Source organism: Pseudorasbora parva, chromosome 24 (assembly GCF_024679245.1).
Source record: "Pseudorasbora parva isolate DD20220531a chromosome 24, ASM2467924v1, whole genome shotgun sequence".
Taxonomy (NCBI): domain Eukaryota; kingdom Metazoa; phylum Chordata; class Actinopteri; order Cypriniformes; family Gobionidae; genus Pseudorasbora; species Pseudorasbora parva.
In genome coordinates, this window is record NC_090195.1 from 1251219 (window position 1) to 1275935 (window position 24717).

At 41.7% G+C, this 24717-nt stretch overlaps 2 protein-coding genes across 2 annotated transcripts in view; both read left to right on the top strand.

Moving 5' to 3' along the window:
- The first annotated feature begins 2019 nt into the window (after positions 1-2019).
- On the top strand, positions 2020-10572 carry LOC137063765 (chromosome partition protein Smc-like). Its single transcript, XM_067435036.1, has 5 exons — positions 2020-2291; positions 8816-8970; positions 9122-9585; positions 9797-10005; positions 10148-10572. The coding sequence occupies exons 1-5, from the start codon at positions 2136-2138 to the stop codon at positions 10352-10354; spliced, it is 1191 nt and encodes a 396-aa protein (XP_067291137.1). The 5' UTR covers positions 2020-2135; the 3' UTR covers positions 10355-10572.
- A 5405-nt stretch (positions 10573-15977) lies between these two features.
- The window catches only part of LOC137063693 (uncharacterized), a 31190-nt gene continuing 22450 nt past the window's right edge, over positions 15978-24717 (top strand). Inside the window, exon 1 of the mRNA XM_067434958.1 lies at positions 15978-16127. The gene's annotated coding sequence lies outside the window, so the exon portion shown is untranslated. The remainder of the gene's footprint in view (positions 16128-24717) is intronic.

Genomic DNA, 24717 nt, shown 5'->3' on the forward strand with positions numbered 1-24717 from the left:
TATATATATATATATATATATATATATATATATATACATACACACATACACACACACACACACACACACACACACACATATATATATATAGGCTAGCTCTGAATTTTTTTTCAGAGCTAGCTAAAGCTTATATATAGCTTATATATACTTTTATTATAAGAATATCACTATTATAATACAATAATTTGTATTTTTTTTTTAAAAAATTAAAACAAACAAAAAACATGCAAACTAAGTTTATTTTAACTAGACAAAAGATTGGTTGTCATAAAATCGTTATTGGTGTCAGTAAAACCTACACAATTGAACGGCTCGATTGTGGTCTCAGCCTTGATAACGTGCACGTAAGTTAGCCGTGATACACAAGCTGCACGATTAAGCCGTTTATCGAAACGAAAAGCTGCAATTTCAACTTGTTAAAGCATCCAGATTTATAGCCATGTTAATAACGTTTGTAAGAAACCAAACCATTTGTAAATCCGTCAAGATTTCAGCGAGATAAGAGTATTTATGTTCGTACAGATCACTCGCCTTACATCAGGCTCCACAGAGCCCGACAGAAAGCTTGCCTGTGACAAGATGGCCGCCGGAGATGACGATGGTGACTACGCCGTAAGATATCTAGGGTGCATCTCAATCAGCTTCTTCGTTCATGTTCACTATCCGTGCGTCTCAATCAGCTCCCTAGTTCAGTAGTCAGGACACTGATTAGGACATAAGTCAATGGGCTGACTCCCTGATCAGTGCCCTGACTACTGAACTAGTGAGATGATTGAGACACGCCCCTAGCCTTTATTATGGATATCTATGGACATGAGACAAACCCATAGACATTAAAGGAAATGGACAGAGCTATCCCATTGACTTCGACGGCGGAAAGTGATGTCAGTAAAGGAGCACTCATTTCCTGATGGCGGAGCGAACTGCGCCGGCTCAGACTGAGCTTGAGGACGTAGATGTGACGTGAGCAACCTGCCTGACAGTTGTAGGTCTTCTAGTAGTTGTGGAAAGCGAAATCTGAATCACGTTTAAATGTTTTCTCCCGTTGCTTTTGAATCACTATGGGCTTCTCCCCATTCTTCTCCCTTGACTTTATCAGACTTTATGTCTCCACGTCCCCCCGACGGCCTCATAGACAGTAAAGATTGTCTGCGAGCGTCTCCTCCTGTCTATACGGTAATTTCTCAACTGTGCGACAGAGTTGCGTTGGTTATGACGCAATAGTTAGCCTAATTTTACAAAAACAGCTTCTACGGGGCGATTGTGTAAGATACAAGGTAATGGAGCCTTTTATGCATTGTCGTGTTTCTTTATAAATAAACAATGGACAATTGGAGTCTTTAAACACCTCTGATGTAAAGTTATTCACTGTCAAAGTGACTCAAAAATGAATGGGAGTCAATGGGATGCTAACAGCAGGTGATGGCTTGGTTAGCAATGGCCGCCCCTATGGGTGGAACGCATTCCGAGCGCTAGATTACCCCCATGGACAAACCACACTGGATCTGATTCTTCTTGTGATACTTCTCAAACTCATGCAAAACATGGAGTACTACTAGTGACCCCTAATCGTCAGGAAGAACATAGCCCCCAGAAAAGATAGTATGCCTTGTAATAGGCTGTTACTGTAACCTCATGTGTATCAAATGAAGCTCTCTTTCTCTTATCTTATTGAACACATGACTCACATGGACGTTCATTTCCAGTGTTCACAATCACACTCAGAGTTTCTTTGGAAGTAATTTTCTCTGAAGGCAGAGGCGGGGTGTGGTCATTCCTTTAGTATAAAAGCACCAGATACCCTGTTCTCCACATCACTTGCTGAAACAAAGGTAAGTCAATCTCACTTAACATTTTTATAATAATTTTATAGATATCATTCCAGTTACATATTGTATTTTCTGAGAGATGTTTTAAACCAAACAGAACTGCTCTGCTTTCAGTGCACTGTTGAAGAACTCATTGCACACATTTTTGTGCAAAACTATAAGGATGGCTGATAGCAAAAGCAAGTATTATTGTATTTAATTGAACAGTTTTGAACACAATACCAGCATCAATGTGATCTGTTCAGTCTTTACAATATACACTTTTTTTTTCCTCCAGTGGCTGTGCCTCAGTGGAGCCCGGACTTTATGCAAGAGCTTATCCCTATTGCCGAAAAGACAGCCCTTCTCTACCATCTCTCTTACCTGTGTCTGGCCAACTTCCCCAACCTGGAGAGACTCATCAAGAGTCGGGCAGAGGAAACCCAGAGTCTGTTTGGATTCTCTGATGCAGCCATGATGAAAGTATTTTTCACTTTTCTCTTGATCTTATTAATTTCTTAACTTGTCACCTAGAAAAGTAGAAATTTGTGTCAATTCACCAAACATGTAGCGTCTGTAGTAAATATTGTTGCAGGCCAGTTGAATTTAAATAATTTGCTCTTGCCCTGATATTGTACTGTCTTCCTTTGTCTCTTTAATGTCCTTATTGCACAACACTGTAGGAGCTATAACAGATAAAGGAATACTAATATTTATCATAAACAACATAAAACTACTCTTAAATCAAACAAACACATAAAACAATCATTAAGACAAGATATGTTATGTATACAAGTATTTAAATATAAATTAGTTTTAGTAATAAGGGCTTTTGAAAGGTGCTCGAACTCTGTTCCCCCGCTTTTTTTTCTGCTGGACAAGTGATTTTAATGGTTAAAGGTGCACTATACAACTTTTCGTCCACTGGAGGGCGCCTATTCTAAACAAAGGCGTATTTTGATGACGCCAGGTGTGAGCGCAGTACTTTGGGACTTGTGGTCTTCACCTCACAGCTGGTGGAAAATAGGACTCGGGCAGAAATCACGTTCATGGATGCGGTTATTAATGTTACTGAGGAGCTGAGCACGGCCGCTGGAGCGATTGGTTATTAACGTTACTGTAGTGAAGCAGAGCAAGACCGAGTGTTGAGGAGCTGAGCACGGCCGCTGGAGCGATTGGTTATTAACGTTACTGTAGTGAAGCAGAGCAAGACCGAGTGTTGAGGAGCTGAGCACGGCTGCTGGAGCGATTGGTTATTAACGTTACTGTAGTGAAGCAGAGCAGGACCGAGTGTTGTGGAGCTGAGCACGGCCGCTGGAGCGATTGGTTATTAACGTTACTGAGGAGCTGAGCACGGCCGCTGGAGCGATTGGTTATTAACGTTACTGAGGAGCTGAGCACGGCCGCTGGAGCGATTGGTTATTAACGTTACTGAGGAGCTGAGCACGGCTGCTGGAGCGATTGGTTATTAACGTTACTGAGGAGCTGAGCACGGCCGCTGGAGCGATTGGTTATTAACGTTACTGTAGTGAAGCAGAGCAGGACTGAGTGTTGTGGAGCTGAGCACGGCCGCTGGAGCGATTGGTTATTAATGTTACTGTAGTGAAGCAGAGCAGGACCGAGTGTTGAGGAGCTGAGCACGGCTGCTGGAGCGATTGGTTATTAACGTTACTGTAGTGAAGCAGAGCAGGACCGAGTGTTGAGGAGCTGAGCACGGCCGCTGGAGCGATTGGTTATTAACGTTACTGTAGTGTGAAGCAGAGCAGGACTGAGTGTTGTGGAGCTGAGCACGGCCGCTGGAGCGATTGGTTATTAATGTTACTGTAGTGAAGCAGAGCAGGACCGAGTGTTGAGGAGCTGAGCACGGCCGCTGGAGCGATTGGTTATTAACGTTACTGTAGTGAAGCAGAGCAGGACCGAGTGTTGAGGAGCTGAGCACGGCCGCTGGAGCGATTGGTTATTAATGTTACTGTAGTGAAGCAGAGCAGGACCGAGTGTTGTGGAGCTGAGCATGGCCGCTGGAGCGATTGGTTATTAATGTTACTGTAGTGAAGCAGAGCAGGACCGAGTGTTGTGGAGCTGAGCACGGCCGCTGGAGCGATTGGTTATTAATGTTACTGTAGTAAATCAGAGCAGGAGCGAGTGTTGAGGAGCTGAGCACGGCCGCTGGAGCTATTGGTTATTAATGTTACTGTAGTAAATCAGAGCAGGACCGAGTGTTGAGGAGCTGAGCACGGCCGCTGGAGCTATTGGTTATTAATGTTACTGTAGTGAAGCAGAGCAGGACCGAGTGTTGAGGAGCTGAGCACGGCTGCTGGAGCGATTGGTTATTAACGTTACTGTAGTAAAGCAGAGCAGGACCGAGTGTTGAGGAGCTGAGCACGGCCGCTGGAGCGATTGGTTATTAACGTTACTGTAGTGAAGCAGAGCAGGACCGAGTGTTGAGGAGCTGAGCACGGCCGCTGGAGCAATTGTTTATTAATGTTACTGTAGTGAAGCAGAGCAGGACCGAGTGTTGAGGAGCTGAGCACGGCCGCTGGAGCGGTTGGTTATTAACGTTACTGTAGTAAAGCAGAGCAGGACCGAGTGTTGAGGAGCTGAGCACGGCTGCTGGAGCGATTGGTTATTAATGTTACTGTAGTGTAAAGCAGAGCAGGACCGAGTTTTGAGGAGCTGAGCACGGCCGCTGGAGCTATTGTTTATTAAGGTTACTGTAGTGTACAGAAGAGCAGAAGCAAGTGTTGTGGAGCTGAGCACGGCCGCTGGAGCAATTGGTTATTAATGTTACTGTAGTGTAAAGCAGAGCAGGACCGAGTGTTGAGGAGCTGAGCACGGCTGCTGGAGCGATTGGTTATTAACGTTACTGTAGAGAAGCAGAGCAGGACCGAGTGTTGTGGAGCTGAGCACGGCCGCTGGAGCGATTGGTTATTAACGTTACTGTAGAGAAGCAGAGCAGGAGCGAGTGTTGTGGAGCTGAGCACGGCCGCTGGAGCGATTGGTTATTAATGTTACTGTAGTAAAGCAGAGCAGGACCGAGTGTTGTGGAGCTGAGCACGGCCGCTGGAGCGATTGGTTATTAACGTTACTGTAGTGAAGCAGAGCAGGACCGAGTGTTGAGGAGCTGAGCACGGCCGCTGGAGCGATTGGTCATTAACGTTACTGTAGTGAAGCAGAGCAGGACCGAGTGTTGTGGAGCTGAGCACAGCCGCTGGAGCGACTGGTTATTAACGTTACTGTAGTGTAAAGCAGAGCAGGACCGAGTGTTGTGGAGCTGAGCACGGCCGCTGGAGCGATTGGTTATTAACGTTACTGTAGTGAAGCAGAGCAGGACCGAGTGTTGAGGAGCTGAGCACGGCCGCTGGAGCGATTGGTTATTAACGTTACTGTAGTGAAGCAGAGCAGGAGCGAGTGTTGAGGAGCTGAGCACGGCCGCTGGAGCGATTGGTTATTAACGTTACTGTAGTGAAGCAGAGCAGGACCGAGTGTTGAGGAGCTGAGCACGGCCGCTGGAGCGATTGGTTATTAACGTTACTGTAGTGAAGCAGAGCAGGACCGAGTGTTGTGGAGCTGAGCACGGCCGCTGTAGCGATTGGTTATTAACGTTACTGTAGTGAAGCAGAGCAGGAGCGAGTGTTGAGGAGCTGAGCACGGCCGCTGGAGCGATTGGTTATTAACGTTACTGTAGTGAAGCAGAGCAGGACCGAGTGTTGAGGAGCTGAGCACGGCCGCTGGAGCGATTGGTTATTAACGTTACTGTAGTGAAGCAGAGCAGGAGCGAGTGTTGAGGAGCTGAGCACGGCCGCTGGAGCGATTGGTTATTAACGTTACTGTAGTGAAGCAGAGCAGGACCGAGTGTTGAGGAGCTGAGCACGGCCGCTGGAGCGATTGGTTATTAACGTTACTGTAGTGAAGCAGAGCAGGAGCGAGTGTTGAGGAGCTGAGCACGGCCGCTGTAGCGATTGGTTATTAACGTTACTGTAGTGAAGCAGAGCAGGAGCGAGTGTTGAGGAGCTGAGCACGGCCGCTGGAGCGATTGGTTATTAACGTTACTGTAGTGAAGCAGAGCAGGACCGAGTGTTGAGGAGCTGAGCATGGCCGCTGGAGCGATTGGTTATTAACGTTACTGTAGTGAAGCAGAGCAGGACCGAGTGTTGAGGAGCTGAGCATGGCCGCTGGAGCGATTGGTTATTAACGTTACTGTAGTGAAGCAGAGCAGGGCCGAGTGTTGAGGAGCTGAGCACGGCCGCTGGAGCGATTGGTTATTAACGTTACTGTAGTGAAGCAGAGCAGGACCGAGTGTTGAGGAGCTGAGCACGGCCGCTGGAGCAGTTGGTTATTAACGTTACTGTAGTGAAGCAGAGCAGGACCGAGTGTTGAGGAGCTGAGCATGGCCGCTGGAGCGATTGGTTATTAACGTTACTGTAGTGTAAAGCAGAGCAGGACCGAGTGTTGTGGAGCTGAGCACGGCCGCTGGAGCGATTGGTTATTAACGTTACTGTAGTGAAGCAGAGCAGGACCGAGTGTTGAGGAGCTGAGCACGGCCGCTGGAGCGATTGGTTATTAACGTTACTGTAGTGAATGCAGAGCAGGAGCGAGTGTTGAGGAGCTGAGCACGGCCGCTGGAGCGATTGGTTATTAACGTTACTGTAGTGAAGCAGAGCAGGACCGAGTGTTGAGGAGCTGAGCACGGCCGCTGGAGCGATTGGTTATTAACGTTACTGTAGTGAAGCAGAGCAGGACCGAGTGTTGTGGAGCTGAGCACGGCCGCTGGAGCGATTGGTTATTAACGTTACTGTAGTGAAGCAGAGCAGGACCGAGTGTTGAGGAGCTGAGCATGGCCGCTGGAGCGATTGGTTATTAACGTTACTGTAGTGAAGCAGAGCAGGACCGAGTGTTGAGGAGCTGAGCATGGCCGCTGGAGCGATTGGTTATTAATGTTACTGTAGTGAAGCAGAGCAGGGCTGAGTGTTGAGGAGCTGAGCACGGCCGCTGGAGCGATTGGTTATTAACGTTACTGTAGTGAAGCAGAGCAGGACCGAGTGTTGAGGAGCTGAGCACGGCCGCTGGAGCGGTTGGTTATTAACGTTACTGTAGTGAAGCAGAGCAGGTGTGGTGGTATGGGTCAGTTTAAGGGTAAAGTTAGGGACAGGTGTGGGTCATTTTAAGGGTAAAGTTAGGGACAGGTGTGGTGGTGTGGGTCATTTTAAGGGTAAAGTTAGGGTCAGGTGTGGTGGTATGGGTGAGTTTAAGGGTAAAGTTAGGGACAGGTGTGGTGGTGTGGGTCAGTTTAAGGGTAAAGTTAGGGTCAGGTGTGGTGGTGTGGGCCAGTTTAAGGGTAGAGTTAGGGTCAGGTGTGGTGGTGTGGGTCAGTTTAAGGGTAGAGTTAGGGTCAGGTGTGGTGGTGTGGGCCAGTTTAAGGGTAGAGTTAGGGTCAGGTGTGGTGGTGTGGGCCAGTTTAAGGGTAAAGTTAGGGTCAGGTGTGGTGGTGTGGGCCAGTTTAAGGGTAGAGTTAGGGTCAGGTGTGGTGGTGTGGGTCAGTTTAAGGGTAAAGTTAGGGACAGGTGTGGTGGTGTGGGTCAGTTTAAGGGTAGAGTTAGGGTCAGGTGTGGTGGTGTGGGTCAGTTTAAGGGTAGAGTTAGGGTCAGGTGTGGTGGTATGGGTGAGTTTAAGGGTAAAGTTAGGGACAGGTGTGGTGGTGTGGGTCAGTTTAAGGGTAGAGTTAGGGACAGGTGTGGTGGTGTGGGTCAGTTTAAGGGTAGAGTTATGGTCAGGTGTGGTGGTGTGGGTCAGTTTAAGGGTAAAGTTAGGGACAGGTGTGGTGGTGTGGGTCAGTTTAAGGGTAAAGTTAGGGACAGGTGTGGTGGTGTGGGTCAGTTTAAGGGTAGAGTTAGGGTCAGGTGTGGTGGTGTGGGTCAGTTTAAGGGTAAAGTTAGGGACAGGTGTGGTGGTGTGGGTCAGTTTAAGGGTAAAGTTAGGGACAGGTGTTGTGGTTTGGGTCAGTTTAAGGGTAAAGTTAGGGTCAGGTGTGGTGGTGTGGGTCAGTTTAAGGGTAAAGTTAGGGACAGGTGTGGTGGTGTGGGTCAGTTTAAGGGTAGAGTTAGGGTCAGGTGTGGTGTGGTGGTGTGGGCCAGTTTAAGGGTAGAGTTAGGGTCAGGTGTGGTGGTGTGGGCCAGTTTAAGGGTAGAGTTAGGGTCAGGTGTGGTGGTGTGGGTCAGTTTAAGGGTAGAGTTAGGGTCAGGTGTGGTGTGGTGGTGTGGGCCAGTTTAAGGGTAGAGTTAGGGTCAGGTGTGGTGGTGTGGGCCAGTTTAAGGGTAGAGTTAGGGTCAGGTGTGGTGGTGTGGGCCAGTTTAAGGGTAGAGTTAGGGTCAGGTGTGGTGGTGTGGGTCAGTTTAAGGGTAAAGTTATTGTGGTTCATGTAGGTTGTCTACAAACCGAAAGGTTGGTGGTTCGATCCCCGGTTCCACCTGACCAAGTGTCGAGGTGTCCTTGAGCAAAACACCTAACCCCAGCTGCTCCCGACGAGCTGGATGGTGCCTTACGTGGCTGACATCGCCGTCGGTGTATGAATGGGTGAATGTGAGGTAAAAATGTAAAGCACTTTGGATGGCCATAGGGTCTGTTAAAAGCGCTATATAAATGCAGTCCATTTACCATTTGTTTTTAAGTTGTAGTATTAGTTATTTCTTTGCTAAAAAAAATACATATTATTTCTGATTATGGCATAGCTTTCTGTCCACACAATTAGACTAATAAAGTAATGATTAAAAAAACACAAACGCTTGATCAAGGGCCGGACCCGGCCCAAGGATAGTGCCGGGAAATATCGGCCCAACCAAAATTAATTTCAATTTAATTTCTTACATTATTAACTTTAAAATTTAACAACAAATAATGCCAAAGTATTATGAACAGCATTTACAGATGATATTACAGGCAATGGGAGTTCTGAATGTTTAGTCATTTTTAAAGTCTTCGATTCTTGATTTCATGTTTCTTCCTTCTCACAGTGTTGTTTGACCAGTAAAAACCTGGTTGAGGACCTGTTTCCCAATTTGATGACAGCTGTGGAGACAAATAAGCCAGATTTGGCAGTCAAATACCTAGACAACGCACGAGAATGGATCAAAGACAGTATCGGGGATGTGGACAGGATAGTGAAAAAGTAAGAATACCTTGAGTAATAATTTAATTATTCTTCTACATCTAGCTGCTATAATGTGCTAAACGTATGAACATGTTTACAACATCTAGTTACACCAGCCCATTGCTATAAAATGCTCATTTCACTGAAATATTTCTTCCACATTGTGTAGGTATGAATTACACAACAAAGATGTAGCATCGTCCACCAGTGATGTTATCAAGGAAAAACAAGATACTGATAAAAAGATTACAGAACAAAACAAGGAGTTGAAGGAGATTGAAAAAACCCTGGATGATCTGAACTCTAAACTCCAAAAAAACACAAAAAAGCTTGAGGAAACTGAGAACAAGATAAACCGCAAAAACCAAGAGATTCAAGATTATACCAAATCCATATCCCAAACAAATACAGGCCTCGGCATTTTCGCTGCAATCGTGCCGTTCGCTGGGCTAATTGTTAAAAGCATTTATGATGCTGTAAATAATCCTAAGGATACTGAACATATGAAGGCTCTTGAAGCAGAATTAAACTGCTTAAATGCTGAAAAGTCTGATCTGAAACACGAAGAGGGGCAGCTCCAACTCCAGATCAATGATTGGCAGAAGAAGGCTGCCGAAGCCAGTTTTAACCTGAGTGAGTCTGTTCTCTTTCATGTTTAAAGCATACCTACATGACAAGTCATGCCACGGTTTAAGTCTAGTTTAAGACAGCCTATCCACCTTATCTGCCCTGAATCATATTGCAAATGACTAATGTCACACTATTTAGGATTGATAGTATTACATTGGGATGCAGGCAGGGACTGAATGTGTGGCTTGTCGAAACATTTATTTCCTCTCTCCAGATTCCATACCCGACCCCATCCATCTAAATGAAGTTCAGAAGAGCTTGACACAAATTCAGGCAATTCTGGTTCAGCTCAAAATCTTCTGGGGATATGTTGCTCAAATGCTTAAGTACCTGGAACAAAATACCTTTGTTGGAGAATATCTTATCGAAGACCTTGCCGATCTAAAAGACGAATTTCTAAAAACAATCGAAGTAGCCTCAGAGGTAAAATTCATGTTTACATGATTACAGAAAGATATTCTCTTTATTTGCACCAGTGAACGCTGGTTTCCTCACATTTTGTCCAGCCTTTACTAAGGTTTCATCTCAATGTCTAATGTGACTTGTACATGTTTTAATTCCTCAGGCTTGGAGCAGTTTTGGTGAAGGCTGTAAAAAAGCATCTGTCATCTTTAAGCTCCAAACCAAAGATGCCTACAGGTTTCTGGAGGTCAGTCCTTCCTCTCTCTCCAAAGAGGAGTGGCAAAAAGAGTACGAAAGTGTAAAGAAACGACTGGAGAATATTGACCCACCAAAACGTTTGACCTCCTCTGGTACTCCTGCCATTCGTTAATGATCTTCAATAGCGCTGACACACACGAGTGCCTCATCCTGTCTGTTTTCTGTCTTATGATGCTGGGATGATGATGATGTTTAGCTTCTTAAATCCTCTACTAGAGTTCTGTATTCTCTTCTTCTTAACACCTAAACACTCTTTATATATACTCCTCTCCATATGTATCATCTCTTTGTGAGCTCTTGTATTAAGACTCTTAGCTAAAGAAATGGATAAAAATGTAGTTTCTCTGAATAAAGTTTGATAACATCATTATCGAATGCTATTTTTTATTACTATCTGAAGTCATTGTTTTAAGTTTCTGCAATATTTTGTCATCTCAATCTCCTAATGATAACACTGAATAAACACTAATTATCTCTTTATACAGGCTACAAAATGTTCACCCTCAGAAAAAAAGGTACAGTGCTGTCACTGGGGCGGTAGGCTACCCTAAGGTACAAAAGTGAAAAGGTACATCTTTGTACCTTACTCACCCCTAAATGGTACATATCAGTACTTTAAGAGTGTGAATTAGTACCTTAAAGGGGGGGGGGGGGGGGGGGGAATGCTGTTTCATGCATACTGAGCTTTTTCCACTGTTAAAGACTTGGATTCCCATCCTAAACATAGACAAAGTTTCAAACACTAATGTTGGACGTTTGATGGAGTATTTCTGTGTCAAAAATACTCCTTCCGGTTTCTCACAAGTTTCGGAGAGTTTTTTTCGAGTATGGGTCTACTTGACGTTAATAGAGCGGAAGGTCCTTGTATGGGCCGTACGGGCTCTTCTCCCGGTAGGGTGCGCGCGCGTGACTAGAGCGAGAGAGGAAACGCACGCCGTAAACACTCTCAGCTGCAGATCCAGTCGTCCGTGAACACTTCTGTCGAGCGACTTCAACGCTTCAGCTCAGCATTCTGGGAAGGCAGCGCTGCATTTGACCCGATTTGAACACAGAAATGACGGGAAGCTTCACAACATCGCTTCAGTCGCGTCGCAAAGTGGATCTCCACGGTCACTGCTGTCAGGACTTCACCAAATCATACCAAAGAAGTGTGTTTCTGACGGAGCGGCCCCAGCGATAAAGGTTCGGTCCTGCTTTGGAAGCAGCCGGTGAGTAAAACTGCTTCAGATGTCTGTGCTGTTGGCTATCGTCGCGTGAGTAAACAGTAGTAAACGACACGATCGTGTGCTTCGTCATTCAAATGCGCTAACGGACTCCATTGCTCTTCTCTGTATAACGTTACACTAGTCTGACGTGCAAAACCGTTTTGCTTGCTACTGCTAAGGTTTGGTAGCATTCAATAGTCCATAAACTGAATCATGTCCTGATAAACTGTGAGTAAAGACACACATAGAGTAACGTTTTATTCTCCACGCTTGAGGACGTCTCCACTTTGTGTGCGCTCGTCATTCTTTAGCTCCGCCCACACGATACGCCTCCAGCCGCTCGGTTTTTTCCGGAAAGACTCCGTACAGCCCATATTTCTTTTATAAATATAGTAAAACTAAAGACTTTTCGGAGATAAGAAGGATGCAATACTACTCTATAGGTACTCAAGATTGACATGAGATTGACTGAAACTGAGTGTGTGCCCCCCCCCCCCCCCCCCCCCCCTTAAAGGTACATATTTGTACCTTTTCGGTTTTGTACCTTAGGGTACCGCCCCAGTGACCTTAAATGTACCTTTTTTTCTGACAGTGTTCTTATTTCATTCTGATTATGAATAAGCTCTCATGCAGAGGATTTTAACACAGTTTATCAGACTGTTTATCACAACATTTATTCACCGGTTTAGTGTCATACTGAACATGTTTGAGTGTAAACTTGTTGGCATAGTCATTGGATATAAATATAGAAAGACCTTTTAGCCAACACTCTAAAAACTAATACTATGATTTACTCAATTTTTTTGGTGAAACATTTTTACACTAAAAAAATTGAGTAAATTTTAAAGCAGTGAAATCAATTATAGACACCATATGAACTGAGTAAATGTAAGTAAAAAAATTAAGTAGATCTGAGTAACTGCATTTGTTACATTAACAAATTCAATTGAGGAGAAAAAATTGGGTAAAAAGCATTTAAAAACCAATATTTATGACTAATATGAACTGTTTTTACTTATGAGTATAACTAACTTGTATAGTATAACTTTAACGTTAATTTCCTCTAAACCTTTGTAAAATACTCCACAGTCCACACAAACACACATATAACTTACATGACATGGCCTTTATTGTCGACGAGTACAGCAATAACGTTACAGCATATATTAATGTTTTGACATGTAAAGAATAACAGTTATTTTACAACATTTAAACTCATGTAACAGACATTTTAGAAGTAAAAATGAAACATTTAAAAGTAATTCAAGTGTAATCAACCGGTCTGTTATCCCATTTCCACCGTATCAGCGCTGTCTCTCGAGCCTGAGATGGACTAACGTTAGCGGTCTGCGGGTGGACTTTGATCTTGAGACCGCTGTCCTGTGTTTCATTCGTAGCTGAAAGATGCTGCGAGGAGGCGCCAGACTCCGTAACCTGACAATAAACAAACAGTGCCCAGTTTAAATAAGATTTTATCATCCAAATTCATTATATTCATTATCTTTACGAATAAAGTTGTGTGTTTTGAGCAACACAGCAGGCGTTTCAAAGACCAACGCCACACGTTAAAGGGGCGGTGAAATGCTGTTTCATGCATACTGAGCTTTTTCCACTGTTAAAGACATGGATTCCAATCCTAAACATAGACAAAGTTTCAAAAACTAATGTTGGACGTTTGATGGAGTATTTCTGTGTCAAAAATACTCCTTCCGGTTTCTCACAAGTTTCGGCGAGTTTTTTTCGAGTATGGGTCTACTTGACGTTAATAAGAGCGGAAGGTCCTTGTATGGGCTGTACGGGCTCTTCTCCCGGTAGGGTGCGCGCGTGACTAGAGCACGCCGTAAACAGTCTCTCAGATGCAGATCCAGTCGTCCGTGAACACTTATGTCGCGCCGCGCTTCTCTTTATTCCTATGGGTGACGTCGAGCGACTTCAACGCTTCAGCACAGCATTCCGGGAAGGCAGCGCTGCATTTGACCCGATTTGAACGCAGAAATGACGGGAAGCTTCACAACATCGTTTCAGTTGCGTCTCAAAATGGATTTACACGCCACTGCTGTCAGGACTTCACCAAATCATACCAAAGAAGTGTGTTTCTGACGGAGTGGTCCCAGCGATAAAGGTTCGGTCCTGCTTTGGAAGCAGCCGGTGAGTAAACTTAAACTGCTTCAAATGTCTCTGCTTTTGGCTACGGACGCATGAGTAAACCTCAGTAAACGACACGATCGCGTGCTTCGTCATTCAAATGCGCTAACGGACTCCATTGTTGTTCTCTGTATAACGTTACACTAGTCTGACGTGCTAAACCGTTTTGCTTGCTACTTCTAAGGTCTAGTCGCATACAATAGTCCATAAACCGAATCATGTCCTCATACACTGCGAGTAAACACACAGAAATGTGGAGAGGCCATTAAATACAGTAACTTACATACCACAGAGACGGACGTCCTGATGTTGCAGTTTCTCCTGTTCAATTTATTTCTCCCTCAGATTTGATTGTGGATCATTATCTGTATTAGCTGAGATAGATGGGTTTCTCCACGCTTGAGGACGTCACCGCTTTGTGCACATTCGTCATTCTTTAGCTCCGCCCACACGATACGCCTCCAGGCGCTCGGTTTTTTCCGGAAAGACTCGGTACAGCCCATATTTCTTTTATAAATATGATAAAACGAAAGACTTTTCGGAGATATGAAGGATGCAATACTACTCTATAGGTACTCAAGATTGACACGAGATTGACTGAAACTGAGTGTTTCACCCCCCCTTTAACTTAAGGTGACTCACACTGCGTCCCTAGATGTTGTTTTGAATTAAACAAAATGGCTTTTAGCACAGTAATGATTATATAGATAAAACAAAACATACAAACCTGAATTTCACAGAGGAAATGCCCCAATTCTGCGACGCTGAGAAGAAGAAACTGCTCTGGTGACTGAGGAGAATTCAAATATCCGCACTCACTCAACCTTCGAGCTGTCGTCACGTCAGAGGGTGGGGGAGGGGCGCATTGTTTTAATCAAGTAAACTTACTCAATTTCTTCAGTGTGTGTTAAATATTAATAATCTTGATTTTAATTAAGTAATATTTGTGGTTCTTAAAACATATCGATTTAATTATCCATTCTCAAATAGTTTGAAATAAATTTCACAAATGTATTAAGTATATTTAAAATAAATAATTGGTTATTTGAATACTAAATTATTTTAGTGAAAAAAACTTAAATATAAATATACATTTTAGACTAAATTAACTGTTGGATTTTTAGTCAATTATTTTGGTATGTTTAACTAAAACCATCAAGTAAATGATATTGAGAGATTTTATTAAGTTAATAAAGTTAATTATTACTATTATTTACTAAGCCACTGAATTATTTTTTAGAGTGAAGTAAAGTCCAGTCACCTTTATTAATATAGTGCTTTGTACAATGCCGATTATTTCAAAGCAGCTTCACAGTGTTAAACAAGAAAATAATGCAACAGAATTTAATTCGGCTGGATATGGCCCGGATCCGGCTGATTGCAATAAACCTCAGGATAAACAGAGAGACTAACATTAGCGTGTTAGTGGCACATACGAGCGAGATTCCTAATCCTCGGTACTCCGACGTGGTCTCCTGTGGCCTGTTGCACAAAGCTGGTTTCATTTGTTACCCAGGTAAGTTCGAGATTAGTTTGAGCAAACTGTTTTTTTCTGGCTCAAGAAGCTGGATTGGTTTTTATCAGTGTTTATCCTCATGGTAACCTGCTCTGGAGCCGGTTTATTCTGGGTTAGAGATCACAAACCCAAACTGGACCAATCAGCTGCAAGTAAAGACACAATAAAGCCACAATCCCTGTATATCTAGTTCCAAATTAAAGCAGTTTATAATGAAAAAACTTTAGAAATAAAATTGTGGTGCTAATTCTTTAAATTCTCTAAAATATTTTGGTGCTAATTATTTATTATATTTATACTATATGAATTATAATCACTTTGAATTAATATAATATGTATAATATATAAACACATTGATTGACAAGTAGCCAAATAGTAAATATAATACATGCACTCAATTCTTTTAAACAATGTGTATTCATTTGAGCTTTTTGTGAACCTATAATTACTAAGCATTTCTTTGAATCACATCATGCATTGATATAGTCAGATATTCTTTCATCTGCTTCTCAAACTAAAGTGTTTATTCCTGCTTTGTAAACATTTAATTTCATGATAATTTTCAAAACCATCTTTCAATCTTCAGACGAGAAGTGGATCAAACGGACGCTGTGATTGGCTGTTTGCCGCACGTGTCACACTTTCAGGTGCACGCGCTTCAGAGTTGATCGCTAATTTTGGATCAAACCTGAGCTGACAGAGAAAGTTTATACCGAGTTTTGAGAAATAATTGAACTTGATCGAAACCAGGTTGAATTTATCTGGATTTGTCAACTCTAAACCTACTCTGAAACTCAGTTTGTTCAACTAGCTTTATGCAACAGGCCTCTGGTGCGTTCAAGTCCAACTGGGATGTTCATAATATTTACAAGGTGAGAAGTAGTGTTTACTACATCATGTGCGTTCAAGTCTCTTTGGTCGGAGCAAGATGGCGGTGCACCTTCTTTTAATTAATTTCACGAAAATACAGCAATATTTGGTAACTCTGCTTATAGAAAGTGACAAAGAATGCACATCAGGTGAGTTTAAATCTTTTATGTTTTTAATTAATCTATGAAGCCAGTTCAAGCCACTGTAAACAGTATTGTTATAACCTGCTCCGGAGCCAGGCCGGTTCTACGAGGGTGCTAAGCACACTCAAACGCAAGCAAAAGCACCGTCAGTTAACAGTATTAATATTGCGAAACCGATTTGGCAGATTTTCACATTTGTGTCCGAGCTCTGGAGAGCGTCAGTGCGTTTTTGCAGCTGTGAGTGGTGTAGCCAATCACAGACACAGCGGTGAGTGATGCAGCCAATCACAGATAGTTGTTGATCTTTGGAACGCGATCAGAATCTCACCACTCGAAATTGCAGAGCTCTCATTCAGTTCGGAGTTAATGCAGGCTCGCGAAACAATAACAAACAAAGTCAAGCCACTATGTAAGATATTTATTGTTGACAACTTCATTTTTATACGAAATTTTGTGAGATCACGATGAACTGACAAAGAAACAGCATCGGGGCTACAGTCATTCATTGATGAAATCGACGGCCAATATTGCTTGCTGCAAATTTTTGGAATTGACATCTAAATATAAATGGAACTCTGCACGAGACAGAAATATCCCCCTGAGACCCAGAATGGAGGTTTGGCATCAGTAGAGGACATTATTTAGCGAATTTCTCTAACAACAACACAGTTTTAAGTTAACATACGACATTCTTATGAAAATATTAGGTCTTGGTATATATTACATATATAGTCCCAACGCTGAATATACTGTCAATTAGATATTTTTTATATATATATATTTTTTTTTGTCTGTCTTTTGAAAGTCTAGGCAATCAAACATTTCTTCTGAAGAGATCACTTTATATGATAAAGTTTTTAAGCTTTTCTCATATATAAACATTGATCAATTACTATTAAAATTATCTCACAAATATTTGTTAACTCAATGTATTTTTTACAACGGGGTAATTGTGTTGCAATAGTTTACACACAGCACAAGTAAGCTTGATTTTGAATGGTAAATTGAATAAACAAAGATACATATTACACAAAATAGCACAAATAAATACAATAGAATAAAAGATATAAATGAAATAGACAGCTTTATTTTTTCAGGTAGGTCTAACATTCAGGTAAGAAACGGAATAAAAAAACGCAAAGTGGCTAAATACATTTAAAATAACATTGGATAATGTTTTTTGCAAAAAATTAAATAGTTTCATATAAAACCATTAAAGTTACACACGTTGATCTGTCAAGAGCAGTGTGATCGTTTGTCTTTTTGTAGTTTGACTTTGAATAACAAATGACTGCTGTCCCTTTAAGAACTGCCGCACTCATGGATCCTGAACACTGCTCCTGTTACTCATTCTTCATTTCTTCCTGAATTGTTTAAGTCTGTGTTACATACTGTTCAAAATGTGCACTGAGAATTTGTTTGAGTGTATTTGACCAATAATAAGCTGTAAAAAGAAGCGAATATTTGCACTTGTTTGTCAGAGGGGGCTTTATTACGGTGTGTGTGTGTGTGCGCGCTTCAGATGTGAGCCTGAAATCTGCGGGGATTCGTAGAATTATGTGCAATCCCGCGCGAAATTCAGACTGATCTCACACACACTAACACTAACACGCTGTCGTAAGGAAAAGTCCAGCAGAACGCGCGTCCGTCGTGTTCAGAGGTTAACCGGCTGAATGAGAATATGCGGCTGCGCGTCAACTCGCTGTCGGTCAGAGAAGGAGAGGAGAGGAGAGGAGAGGAGAGGAGAGGAGAGGAGAGCAGCTGGGATGGACTGTGTAGGCTGAGCAGGCTATCGTATCTTTTCAGATATTTCAGTATCGATATTTTTGACAACACTAGTTGCACTGTGCCGACCCAGGCTTTTAAAAGTGAAATAAATCCACACTTCAGAGCCGCTTACCGGGCTTCCATGACTACAGGAACAAGCGTGCGCGCAAGCACCGGAATCAGGTCGCCATGGAAACCAAAACTTGCGCGCTTGGAACCGAAGATCGGAACCGAAAATTCCAATGGAATCGTTATTTTTCAAACGGTTCCAAGTTAGATCCGGTTCTCGATGCCCAACCCTTATACAAAGTTTGGGTAAAATAAATGGATTGGATGAATGAAAAAAAATCCCATTGTTTGTCTATTCATGTCTTTTAATTTCCTCAATAAAGGGGTTCTGGTGTCCTCTGTATAGTATACTAGATCGCATATAACATAGGAATTTAAAAAATAATCTAAATTCACATAACCTTTTTTTGGTTCTCAGGAAGATGACATGTTAAAATACTAGTAAAGCATTAAAGTAAATGACCTGTAAATAAATGATCATAAAGTTCTCACGTTACACCGCGGATCAGTGATTTGATTCTGGAACCGGGCCTGTCCGGAGCAGGTTATGTTCGAAGGTTTGTGTTCAGATGTGTTTTATATAATTTAGTTATTAATATAACCACATTTCTTTTAGTTATATTATATACAATAGTAGATATTCATTCTAAAGAATTAGAAAATATATATATAAAATAATAAAAAATAATACATTTAAATGTTAATTCAATTGAAATATATTTATTATTTATTTTATTGTAATCTCTCACACAGATCTGCATTGAATTAATTAGCATCAAACAAACAATATAATCCTTATTTTCAGTAAATAAAGATGACTTATTAAAAGAAAACATTGGAAAAATGATTGCATAACCAACAAATAGGTGGTGTTGTGCACTAAGTAGGTTATGTAAGCCACCATTAAGCAAGAACAAAAGCTTTTTCTTGGTATTCTATGTGACGGTAAGTTAGTCTTGCTTTCTGGAATACCCTGCAGTCATTTCTGCGGGAGACAATTTGTTGTGATGTGGGATTTATTTTTAAATGGTTGGCCTGTGTTAAATTGAACTCCTATTTGAGTTCAGATGGGCTTTGCCGCTTTGTATATTTTATGAATTAGTGACTCTTACATACTTATTAATTAACATTAGCCATTTTTCCCCGTTTGGGCCAAAAGCAGGGCTTGCCAGAGCCTGTCACATTTCCACTGCCACTTGCGAGACTTCATCTGGCCTTGGTCCAAAGTTTGAGGAGTGGTTATGATCGAAGTTTGATTCAGGAGAGGCTCAACACCCTGCTCATGTTCCATAAGATCAGGTTAACGAAAAATATTTTAAAAATAAAAATATTTAAGACATTTAAAACAATTTCCAGTTGAGAACTTACTTTCAGGCACCAGTGAGTGTGAAACAAAGTTACTTCAGATGGGGATTCGGATCACCACATAAGCCGGAAATATATTAAGTAAGGGATAATGTACACCCAGCCGGTTGTTATCGCAGAATATCTCCGCTTTGCGTCGGGGTCCTGATCACTCTGAAGGGGTTTATTCTGAGATAACAACCGGCCGGGTGGACATTATCCCGCTTATTACACGGCTACTAGTCTCAAATAAATTAGGCACTAAATATTGTCTCGAGATTAAATATTTTATTAGCTCTTACGCAAAGCTTCCCAGAAAACCCAACCCAGATTTTCAGCCTGTCTAGAAGTATGTTGTGGTCAACAGTGTCGAATGCAGCACTGAGGTCGAATGGCACCATCACTGATAATCTGCCTGTATCAGTATTGAGGCAAATATCATTTATTATCTTTATGAGCGCAGCCTGTGCGCTATGCGGTTGGAAACCAGATTGTCAAAGTATCCGTTTAAGCTTAAGAATATGTTCAGCTGACTGAAGACAAGTTTTTCAATGATCTTGCCTATGAAGGAAAAAATTGAGATTGGTCTATATTTGCTCAACATGGAGTTATCCAGATTTCTCTTTTTCAGAAGAGGCTTAACTACTGCAGTTTTAAGTGATTTTGGTCCCATAGAGAAGTGATGAGTTTACCACTTCTAAGAGGGGAAAATCCCTGAGGCCACTTGCATTATATTAAATAAAATTTCCATTAAATTACATTATATAGGTCTATAATGTTATTGTATTGTTCTCACGCATCAACGGCACTTTGTTCCCAACTTCTGTTTGGTGGTCTTTCACTGAATGACATGTTCTGGGTCCAGGGTCGTTTCTAGCCTTTCTGGCACCCTAGGCAAGTTTTTTTTTTTTTACTATAACTTATAAAGCAAATAGGACTTCCTTTTTTCCATATTGTACATGCATTAATCCAATAATGTAGCCAGGTTTATCACCACTGAGATCACAAATGTTAGGGGGGTTCAGGAGGATGCTACCCTGAGAAAATTTTGATTTCTATGATCTACATATGTGTAAGATGTTCAGAAGGTCAAAAAATTAGATAACAATAGCTTGAAAACCATGTCACTCAGCGCCACTGCGGATTGAAGAACACAGTGACACAAAGACTAAAAGACGGGACGAAGCCGTAGCCGAAGCCTTGCACCAGTTTCATATGTTGAAATGAAACTGGGGCCTGAGGCATAAGTTCATAAAAAAAGGGCCTAGTGACCCCCATGGTTATGACAGTATTACTTGATCAATTTACACTAAACAGCTATCTCTGATGTAAAGATGTTTTTTTTTATTCAAATTAACTATGCTAGTTCTGCACCTGAAATAAATGAGCATGGCGTGTGGTCCGTCCAGTACTAATATTCAGTGTAATGTTTTGCTCAACGTTATGATAGAGCGACCAGCTTAGTCGCTCTATCACCATGGCGACTTCACTCCAATAATCACAACTATAAACATAATGCCCTGAAATAGCAAAAGAAAATATTAATAATAAAATATATGTGAAATAACTAAAAAAATCTTGTTGGGGTGGGGGCTCATTGACGCCCCCCAGCTTTTGGCGCCCTAGGCGACTGCCTAGTTTGCCTATGCCTAGAAACGGCACTGTCTGGGTCCTAGACTCAACGTGTGCTAACTGGCTTTACAGTAATGTGTGACAGCCTTTAAATTCCTTAAAGGGATAGTTCAAACAAAAATGAAAATAAGCCCATGATTTACTCGCCCTCAACTCATCCTAGGTGTATATGACATTCTTCTTCTAGACAAACACAATCAAAGTTATATAAAACAAATTCCTGGCTATTCCAAGCTTTATAATGGCAGGGATTGTTGATCTGGCCCAACTTTATATTAGCTGGCCTTAAGTACCATGTACTTACATCAAATATAAGTACGTTGTACTTACTGTGTTCAAACTGTAAGAATCCAAAATAATCAAAGATATTTGAAATTGAACAAAGACATTTGTTTTATTGTTTTCCACCCCCTCTCTCTTATCAGTGGGGCTGTTTGGGATTCCTAAAGACAAAGAGATGTTGCGGGCCTGTAGGCCAAATGGTGCCACACCTGTAGTACAGTGGGGGAAGTTTGCTCTGATTGGTCAGTTTGAATGTCTCAGGGTTTCAGTCACATGGTCAAGGGATGGATAAAAGAAGATTGCAAGTGTTGCTCGGGCGGTCTCTTCTAGGGGCTCTTCTCTTTGTCTCTCTCTCGCTCGCTCTCAGGCAACATTCTATACATGCTGGGTACGATTAATGGTATAAGTTTTATCATCTCATACATCTATTTTAAGTGTAACAACCAGATTTTGTCATTAAATTCTTTCAATTATAAATGATTTGCTAACTAGTTTTGATTTGGTATTGACTTTGAAGTGCTACATATTGCAATACAATATAGTCACATTAAAGCAACGCTCTCCCACATATTTTGCTATTGTAACTGCGCTTATTTCCGTCGTTGGTATAAGTTGCAGTGGGTGGTTATAGACAAGAAACGTACGGTTTTCTACCATCTTGCTGATAACGTTTCTTTAGTCGTTCGGGAACCCTGCAGTCAGAACCACTGTAGGACATCCACCCTTACAAAATTGTATTGCAAAACACTTCTGCTGATATTGAGGATGGATACGGGTAAAGTTAGGGACAGGTGTGGTGGTATGGGTAAGTTTAAGGGTAGGGTTAGGTGTAAGGAACTAACTAAAGAAATTTAACTACAGAAATTATGTTAAAAGGGTGATGTTAAAGCCAAACACGCTACTTCATTCATAAAATAAGGGCACTTGGGCTGCTCTCAAGGGGGGGGGGGGTGCCTGTAGTGAGCCGAGGTTCTCCTTCCCCTGGGGTGGAGAACCAGATGTTTGAGCTGTCCGATTACGAGGAATTAGACGTGCTCAGCATCGAGGTAGCGAAGTAAACGAGAGCTCGCCACTTCATAATGCAAGGCTTGATCTCGTGTTGCTGAGACAGTGCGTAGATTACGGGTCTGTAATAGGTGTACATGTGATACTGTTTGGTGCGAAGCTAAGGGTGCTGGTTGTGTTCATTGAGAAATATCTCAAGCCATGCACTTTTCAGGTGTTCATTTCGAGGGATGAAAGCCATATATGTTGTAAACGGATCAAATCTTGCGTTTGGCGAGGCAGCGTGTAGATGACGACTCTGTATCAATAAATATTTAAACAGTATCATCTGGTGATTATGACTGCATTTAATTCTGAGGAATTAAAATAAAATTAATTCAGGTCTGTGTTCGCAAGTCTGTAGTAAGCGCTGTGCTTAAAATGGCTTATAAATTTAAAAAGAACTTTCACTTTATAATGTGTTTTGAGATCACTGTATTCAGTTTCATTGCTTTGTCTAATTGATTTGAACACAAGAACATATCCTGTGTGAACGGCCACATATAAAGGAGACTTTATCTTACATATCAGACTGACAAATGCATTGATGAAGTTAACCTTCTGGGGGGAGAGAACGCGGGCGCACGTTGGCTGCCGCTTCTCCGTCCGTATTATTATTATTATTATTATTATTTTGTTTTTGTTTTATTTACTACCTCATTTGTTTGTTTTTAAATAATAGGGATTTTTTAATTATTTGGCTCTTTTTATGCTGTTTTATCAACACTGGAGTTCTACTGTGGAGTTTCTCGCGGATTTGGGCACAACATCGTGGTTTTACTGATCCTGCTGACTGGGAACACAGCAGTGTGATAACAACGCGTCTGGATTATGATTCAAGTGATTCAATTTGGATATAGCTGCTTCTATCATGCGGATTCCTTCGCTTTGCATTGTTATCATCATCAACATCATCGTCATCATTATTGTGACCCTGTCTGGACTTCGTGGAGAGCGGGTCTTCCAGCAATAGTTGGATTTCATCATGATAAGGTACCCTTTTTCAGAACTTCTCTCATTGGAACATTATTTACTTCCCGACGTCTGTGTTCAAAAGACCTTGAAATCATGTCGGCTTTTACGTCGGCCGAAATATTTACACAGAGGATCACGGCGACATGTTTATACTACTGGGACTGGCATTAAAGCTTTATGGTCTCTATCCAAGGCCTCTGAAGCACACAAGCGTTCTCTACGTGGTGTTTGCCATGCAAATTTGTGTTACCCGCAACTGACTCATCAAAAAGTGAGGATTGAAACTGCTCGATTTGCTCATCTAAATGTTCGTTCAATGAATAATAAGACTGCTGTACTTCACGATATCATATCGGACAATACTTTGGACTTTTTTTGTATCTGTGAGACTTGGCACCAGCCAAACAATTTTATAAACCTAAATATGAGTGCTCCACCGGGATGTGTCTATATATTTACAGACCACGTCAAAGTGGTAAAGGTGGCGGTCTCGCTGTTATTTACAGAGCTGATATATCTGTCACAGAAATTACCATTCCTTGTCTATCATCATTTGAGTGCATTTTAAAGTGTTAAAAGTTTAAAGTTTTAAAGTGAACGGAGTCACACCGGTCCTTATTGTACTCATATATCGTCCTCCAAAACCCAATCCTATGTTTTTTACTGAACAGAGCTACTTATATCTCTTAGTGCTGTTTGTCCAGCAATGATTGTGACTGGAGACATTAATATTCATGTGGACAACTCGAATACTAATTTAACAGTTGATTTCATGGATGCACTAGACTGTTTTAACATGATTCAGCACGTGAAATTTCCCACTCGGTCACACACTAGATCTGGTATGTTCTGTTGGAGTGGACATTGATAACCTAGATAGTAGTGACTTGTGTATCAGTGATCATAAGCTTCTCACTTTTAATTTAAATGTTCCACTTTTAAGTAGAACTCAAACAAGGGTCATTAGTTTTAGAAATGTCAAGAATCTTAACTATGACGGTCTCTCCTGCCTGATCTCAGAGCACTCAGCTGTAGAAACTGTTGATCACTATAATTCTATTTTGTCATCTGCTTTGGATGAATTAGCCCCTAGGAGAGAACATGTTGTTTCATTTAGTAAATCTTCTCCGTGGTACACCACTGAGTTAAGGGCTATGAAGATGAAAAGCAGGCAGCATAAATATCAATATAAGAAATCGGGTTTGACAGTTCATAGACTTATGTACGATGGTCATTTGAGTCAATACGCTGAAGCACTCAAAGCAGCAAGAACAAAGTACTACTCATCTATTATTAGTGATGGTGCTGCAAACCCAAATAAGATTTTTAAGACAATCAACAGTCTTCTTGCACCAATCAAGTCACCAATTTGTTCCTCTGTACAGGAGTGTAACAAGTTTCTCAGTTTCTTCATGGAAAAAATTGAAAATATCTATAAGTCTATCAGTTTGGTATCCTGCTCTGTAGTTCCTGTTATCTTTCC

Bases quoted from the DNA above. Each gene is read 5' to 3' on its own strand.
- LOC137063765 (XM_067435036.1), top strand. From the start codon at position 2,136: ATGCAAGAGCTTATCCCTATTGCCGAAAAGACAGCCCTTCTCTACCAT. The intron at 2,292-8,815 runs GTATTTTTCACT...TCCTTCTCACAG, and splicing joins CTGATGCAGCCATGATGAAA to TGTTGTTTGACCAGTAAAAA. The intron at 8,971-9,121 runs GTAAGAATACCT...CACATTGTGTAG, and splicing joins GTGGACAGGATAGTGAAAAA to GTATGAATTACACAACAAAG.